The 7,742-nt window shown below is 35.6% G+C and overlaps 1 protein-coding gene across 2 annotated transcripts in view; it reads right to left on the minus strand.

Annotated features, from left to right (window-relative positions):
- Nucleotides 1–7,742, minus strand: part of LOC107722903 (growth factor receptor-bound protein 14-like) — a 74,431-nt gene that overhangs the window by 21,593 nt on the left and 45,096 nt on the right. For both annotated transcript variants that reach the window (XM_016531403.1, XM_016531402.1), the window contains exon 3: nt 913–1,069. In XM_016531403.1, the coding sequence (XP_016386889.1) occupies nt 913–1,069 (157 nt within the window). The remainder of the gene's footprint in view (nt 1–912; nt 1,070–7,742) is intronic.

The raw sequence follows: 7,742 nt of genomic DNA on the forward strand, positions 1-7,742 counted from the left end.
GATTGCTTTTATATTATTAGTAATAGAAAGGCAAACATTACAATACTTTCTTGTTTGCCATCAGCATTCAGCAAATACGCATTTACATTATTTAAACAAATCTTTGAATGGCTAATGACAATTTAATTTCACAAACCTTGCAGATTTAGTCGAATCCAGTTATGAAATCTTGTGAAGTGTGCATGTGACCTGCATGATCGCGTGTTCCCTGCGTGATTTTCGGTCTGTGCAAATTGAATGCTTTAAACATTAAATTCCCGATTTCAAATTATGCTGCACTTTATTAATTTGCCCACTGTCATATTCATATCATTTTCATTGTGTGCTGTATGTAAAATGAGTGTTACCTTGGCTTTATTTGAAAAAATATGATTCCTAATGCACACGACACAAACTTCCCAGAATACTGAGTGCTCTGTTGGTTACAGTTTACTTCCTTTTTAATTATATTTGTATTAAATATTAATTTATTTGTGGAAAATACTTTGACATCTAAAGTATAAGTATGTTTATTTTACAAATGTATTTTTTAATCCATTTTCAAATGATTTCAAATTTCTTAAATATTAATTAAAATAAATACAATTATATCGGCTTTATATCGGCCACCCTGCTTTCCAAGATATCGGCATCTGCTGTCAAAAAACCAATATCGGTCGACCACTAATGGATGGATGGATGGATAGATAGATAGATAACTTACAGTATAGAACATATAACGTATATGGACTTTTATGATACTTCGTCTCTAGAATAAGAATGTGCATCCTCCAGTTTAAATTAAAAAATTTTTTTTTTCATGTGATCTTTATGTTTGCCTGCATTATATTCAGTGACAATGTACCAAAAATATTCAGTTTATCCATTTGTTGCATTTTTTTAGTTGCAGTTTTTACTTGCTGAGAAGCTTACCGATACTCAGATGTGGGATCTGCTCAAACAGGGTCCAGCTGTGGTCATCGATGCAGTGGTTCTTCAGGATGAACAGCTGGCATATGTCCCGGGCAGTGATGTCACTGGGCACCTCCACTGCACGGCTGGTGTTGTCTTCACTGTACACTTTGATTACCTGCAACACAGTAGAAAATAAATGAAACCAGTAAGAGGCTTTGGCTGCATTCAAAATTGAATACTAACTTACTGCTTACTAACTAACTAACTAAATAAATAAACAAATTACTATTCAAGATTTGGGGTTAAGATTTTCTAAATCTTTTTGAAAAGATGTCCCTTCTGATTACCAAGGCAGCACAAAAAATACATTAAAGTCAGTAATATTGTGAAAAGATTTTACAATTTCAACTAACTGTTTTCTATTTGAATATATTTTAAAATGTAATTTATTTCTGTGATGCAATACTGAATTTTCAGAATCATTACACCAGTCTTCAGTGTCACAGTGTCCTTCAGAAATCATTCAAATATGCTGATTTTTATCAATGTTGAAAACAGTTGTGCTTCTTCATATTTTTGTGGAAACATGATGATTTAGGATTTTTTGATGAATAAAAAAGTTCAAAAGAACAGCATTTATTTCAAATACAAATGTTTTGTAACATTATAAATGACTTTACTGTCACTTCTGATTAATTAAATGCATCCTTGCTGAATAAAACTATTAATTTCTTTAAAAATAATAACTGACCCCAAACTTTTGAACTGTAAGACAGACAGACAGACAGACAGACAGACAGATAGATAGATAGATAGATAGATAGATTACATGATCTTATCAATTTGCATGTAAAATTTAGCGAATGCCACCCATCCTTATTTATTTAATTTTTTAATTGCATTTGTAAGCCAATTTGTGTAAAACAGGTTAAGTTTTAGCAGGAAAGAGATGTTTAAAAATGCTGATATTACTTAAGGTTCATTCATCATACCGAAAACAGAAGGTCAAATCAAACGCAATGCATCGTGGGATACATTACCCCATATAAGCTCTGTTGTATACTGAACATTTTAGCATATCTAGCACTGTAGGTCAAAAAAAATCACATATGCACAGTATACACATACTGCAGCAATAGTAAGAGCAGAAAGCTACTATGCTATTTCGAGCACAACCACATTTTTACATGCACGTTTATTTGTCACACTGCCATTTTATCAGATACAGTGACACTCCTTTATCGTCCCACGAGAGCTAAATTTCACTTCATGTCCTATATACAGTACAGTATGCAACAACCCGTTCATTCAAAGTGCAGACAGCCTGTGCTGCAGAAGAAGTCATGAATGTTCCCTTTCATCGGTGCTTTAGTTCCCTGCTACACCTCATATGCAGAAACCCTGCAGGCTGGAGAACTCAATATCATCTCCGAAACCTTGTTTTAAGGCTGTTAGAATTTCATTTATCAGCTCGAAATCACTCTCAAATGATCCCACAGAGAAGCAGAGCAGCAACTCCAACAGATCGCATCGATTTCACACGCACACATACAAGAAAAGCACACATAATTGCTGTTTCAGAGCAACTTACCCCTGTACTAGGCGGCAGGCAGGGCTGTGATTTGGGACAAGCTTGGCAGCTTATGTAGGCCTGAGTGCACAGCATTTCTCAAGAGTTGAGTGAACATAAAACATGAACGCAAGTATCTGGCGGAGAGCAGCGAGCTTCCTCTCTGTCTCTCTGTCTGCAGACGAGCTCAAATGAGGTAATTAGAGAGAGCGGCTCAGTGCAGCCTCCGCTGCTGCATGTCACCAGTCACCAATTCTGTCCAACAGCAACTCCAACAGATCGCATCGATTTCACACGGACACATACAAGAAAAGCACACATAATTGCTGTTTCAGAGCAACTTACCCCTGTACTAGGCGGCAGGCAGGGCTGTGATTTGGGACAAGTTCGGCAGCTTATGTAGGCCTGAGTGCACAGCATTTCTCAAGAGTTGAGTGAACATAAAACATAAACGCAAGTATCTGGCGGAGAGCAGCGAGCTTCCTCTCTGTCTGCAGATGAGCTCAAATGAGGTAATTAGAGAGAGCGGCTCAGTGCAGCCTCCGCTGCTGCATGTCACCAGTCACCAATTCTGTCCAATCACCTGCCACCGTTTATCCGGTGGGGGTGAGTCCCGCTCGTCTGCCCCCCCGCGCACACACACCGGAGGGGGAGGGAGGCAGAAAAGTCACAAGGTTTGCCCCACCTACCTATTCACACAGTCTTGACAGGCCCCTGCCCTTCACATAAATCCCAGCAAGCAATTAGAAAAGCGCTGGTTAAACGCGAGACCCGACGGGTCAACCCAGGCTGAAGGGTGGAGGGCGAGAGGGAGAGAGAAAGTGAGTGACACTTCTGATATGAGGTGGATTTTCATGTCCTCACCATGTGAAATCATATTTGTTTGTTCAGTTTAATCGCAATATTACAGGTGTAGTGCAAATAAAATGAAATTCTGTCATTATTTACTCACACCTGTATGCTGTTGAAGAAATTTCTCCCTCTTTGCTGTAGTCTTATTTTAATATTATTTATATACATTGTAGTATTTTGTAATAATTTTCTGAATTAGCTTTAATTTATATTAAATTATATGACACTTCTGATATGAGGTGGATTTTCATGTCCTCACCATGTGAAATCATATTTGTTTGTTCGGTTTAATCGCAATATTACAGGTGTAGTGCAAATAAAATGAAATTCTGTCATTATTTACTCACACCTGTATGCTGTTGAAGAAATGTCAATATTTTAATATTATTTATATACATTGTAGTATTTTGTAATAATTTTCTGAATTAGCTTTAATTTATATTAAATTATATATTTCCAGTATATTTACATTTTTGTTTAAGTCTTAGTAATTTATGTGCTATGTGCTTTTGTCAGGTTTATTGTTGTTTTTAGATTTTTCTATTTAGCTTTAATTTATTTTTTAGTAGTTTTGTTGTACTTTTGTCATTTTTATTAGTTATTGTTTTTAACATTTCTATTTAGCTTAAATTTATTTGTATTTTTCAGTTTTACTTTTAGTAATTTTAGTACTTACGCTTTAGTACTTACGCAAGCTTACGCTTGTTTCAGTTTAAGTTCTGTTTAAGTTCTTTTTCATTTAAGTTTCAAATTTGTCCATGTAATATTTCTATTTTATTTGAGCTTTATTTCAATTACTGAAAACTTTTTACTAGCAGTTTTTAACATTTTTTAAACAACAATTCTGTTGCTGTAGCTCTCAAAACTATTTCAAAAATGATATGAAATCATGAAATCATATTTTGTTGTGACGTGTTATTTTAGTATTATTTATATACTAGGCTAATAGTATTTATTACTATTCTGAATTAGTTAAAATTTGTATGTTATGTTTTCATTTAATTTTAGTTTTAGTAATTTTGCTATGTGCTTTTATCATGTTTATTCGTTTTTTTTCTATTTAGCTTTATTTTTATTTTTATTTGTAGTAATTTTGGTGCAAAATAAAGTCAAATTTTTCTTTTAATTTTTTCCAATTATATTTCAAAGTTAATCTATTTATATTTTTTCTTTATTTCAGTTACCTGAAAAATTGTTTAATAGTTTTTGTTTTACTTAACGATAACAACACTGTTGCTGTAGCTCTTAGTTAAGATAAGTTTGGGTTTAAAAAAATTATTTAAAAAATGCATGTATCACAACAAAGAGGACTATAAGATTTGACTTTTTGTCACGTGACTTCAGAAGATTTGGAATAAAGCGCACAAGCCACATGGACGGCTTTTATTTTATCCTTATGTGACTTTTAAGGTACTTTTTTGTGGAGTTACAATCAATGCTGCATGGAAAGATCTGTATGACAAAAAGTAGCAAACAAGGTTTGGGTAGACATGAGGGCGAATGAATAATGACAGTTAATTGATAATCAATTTATAGGGTTTTCCTGTGTCCTCAATCTTTCATAAAAATCATTTTAAATAACAAACGCCACTTCCAAAATAACATCATCCTCAAGGAAGTGACATCATTCTGGTGGGAAAACAACAGCACAGACATCATCAATAAGCCTTATCAATAGATCCGATGTGTTTACACTCCACCCTGTCTGATCAAATTACACAAATCAGCTTGATAATATCAAAAGGTAGGTAAAAGCTTTACCTCCTAATGAACATTCTGATCATTTTCTTGTCATTGCGTAAACAATAGTCATAATTCATAAAGTCTAATATACACTGTTATCAAAATATGTCCTTAATTACAAGACAAGCATATCAATTTCTTCAAAGTTGCAGAGTTAAAAGGGTCTGCGGAGCAGGAATGACCCTGTAAGGTATATGGGAAGAGCACTAGATGGGGGTTGAGAGAGTGTGTGTGAAAGGCAGATTGGTAGGGAGGACACACCAGTCCTCTTTCAGAGAGGAAAAGGAGGTCAGTGCTCCCCAGCAGGGCCGGGGTTAGCAAGCCCTTCAGCCAATCACAGCCTCCCACAGTGACATCATCTCCAAATGAGGTAAACGATCCACTGTTTAATCAGTAAGAGAGACCTACAAGCCACAAAAAAGACAGAGAGGTGGAGGAAAACCCCTCGAGAGGACCGGCTCTATAAATCTCCCTGACAAGCATTTACCAGACCTAACCTGCTAAAGTCACAAGGTAATAAAACGCGCAGGATTCGTACAGCTCTCTTATCAGAGTAAATACAAACAGTCCTTAAAGGTAAATGAGTAATGGATGGTAAAGTTAAAGAGTGGCCAGTACAATGCACTACAAGGGGAAATGTGATATTTAAATACGCTGGATAAATGTGCTAGAAAATCAGACCCATTAAAAGGAACAGTTCACCCAAAAATGAACATTTGTGAAGCATTTACTCACCTTCAGGCCATTCAAGATGTCAATGATTTTTTTTTTTCATATGTTCATTCATTATTTTTTATTTTTTCATATTTTCATATGTACAAAACTGATTTGGAAAAATGTAGCATTACATCACTTGCTCACCAATGGATCCTCTGCAGTGAATGGGTGCCGTCAGAATGAGAGTCCAAACAGCTGATAAAAACATCACAATAATCCACAAGTAATCCACACCACTCCAGTACCTCAATTAATGTCATGTGAAGCAAAAAGCTGCACATTTGTAAGAAACAAATCTGTAATTAGAATGTTTTTAACTTCAAACCGTCGCTTCTGGACAAAATACCAGTCGACGTTTCCTCCAGTGAAAAGGTCCATCCCCTGTTGTCCTCTCACATCAAAATCCTCAACATATTTGTTTGGAACTGCTTTGGACTGTTTTTTCGCTTGTGAATGGCGCTTGATCTGTGCATATTTCTCTCCTGATTCAGACAAGATGACTTTTTCACTGAAGGAAGCAATATTATTGATTATGCATTTTAGCTGGAAACAATGGTTTGAAGTTAAAACGTTTTAATAATGGATTTGTTTCTTACAAACATGCAGCTTATCACATCACAAGACATTAACTGATGGACTGGAGTGGTGTGGATTACTTGTGGATTATTGTGATGTTTTTATCAGCTGTTTGGACTCTCATTCTGACGGCACCCATTCACTGCAGAGCATCCATTGGTGGGCAAGTGATGCAATGCTACATTTCTCCAAATTTGTTCCCATGAAGAAACTCATCTTATGGCCTGAGGAGGAGTAAAATAATATCACAATATATTATAATAACACAACACATCATAAATAAGTCACAGCACGGACTTAAAGTTGTAATAAAACTGAACTTGTAGTCAACTGCTAGACACCGCAAAAGATGCAAGTCACAAGAGCAGTGGTCAAAGATGTCCATCTATTGCATGTTTACATAGAAAAACAATGGAAAAGCCGCACCGTAGAATGCAAAACATGTTCTGTGTGAACCAGCCTCTAAGGCCAGGAAGAGACAAGAGTCATTTTTTATTTTAAAGTGAACTCTATTCAGACTACCTCCCAAAATGGCCTGTTTGGTTTGCTTTAAAGAGGTCTGCATTCATTCAGCATACTAACTATCAATCAGAAGACAGAAGGCATGTAGTAGCTTGTGTACAACAGTTTTTCAGGACGGTTTTAAACATGTTGATCATTTAGAGGCCTTAGAAATTTGCATATTAAATATGAAATGGTTAACTGACGTAACCTAACCCGGGAAGCCTGGGTTTCTCACTAGTAATTGTGATTGTAAGGTGGTTCATGTGCACTCAACTCATAAATATTGTGAAACGACTAAAGACAGCACGAGACTCACTGGCTCAAGGACGGGAACATAAAGACCAGTTCACCCGCCTGAATGAACCTTGAACTGCTCTTCCACAGCTGCAGCGCTATCAGAAACACTATCTCGTGTTCCTTCCATCCATAATCCATCCATGCCAGTTTATCTCGTTCGTATCAATTCTTACATTTCATCTTTTCCATTTCTGATGCATTTACATGTAAATATATGTGATTTTCACTGTACTTTTGAAAAGCAAAGCTGTCATTCTCTATACAAGCTTAAAATATTAAATATAAAATTCCAGCAAAGTTCAGCAAAAAATGGCATTCAGCTTGCACAATTTATGAATAATTGGTCAATGTACATCAAGATTATTAACAAAAATAAATGTTTGTTTTTTTTGTACAGACAATACTTTTTAGATTTCCAATCTCCCTAACTTACCTAGAACAAACCGCCTTAAATTAAAAATAAATAAACAAATAATTAAATACAATTGGATCTGATTTGAAAGACTAATAGGGACAGACGGACGGACGGACGGACGGACGGACGGACAGACAGACAGATAGATAGATAGATAGATAGATAGACAGACAG

The sequence above is a fragment of the Sinocyclocheilus rhinocerous genome, unplaced genomic scaffold, assembly GCF_001515625.1.
Source record: "Sinocyclocheilus rhinocerous isolate Xijiao unplaced genomic scaffold, SAMN03320098_v1.1 scaffold934, whole genome shotgun sequence".
Lineage (NCBI taxonomy): Eukaryota > Metazoa > Chordata > Actinopteri > Cypriniformes > Cyprinidae > Sinocyclocheilus > Sinocyclocheilus rhinocerous.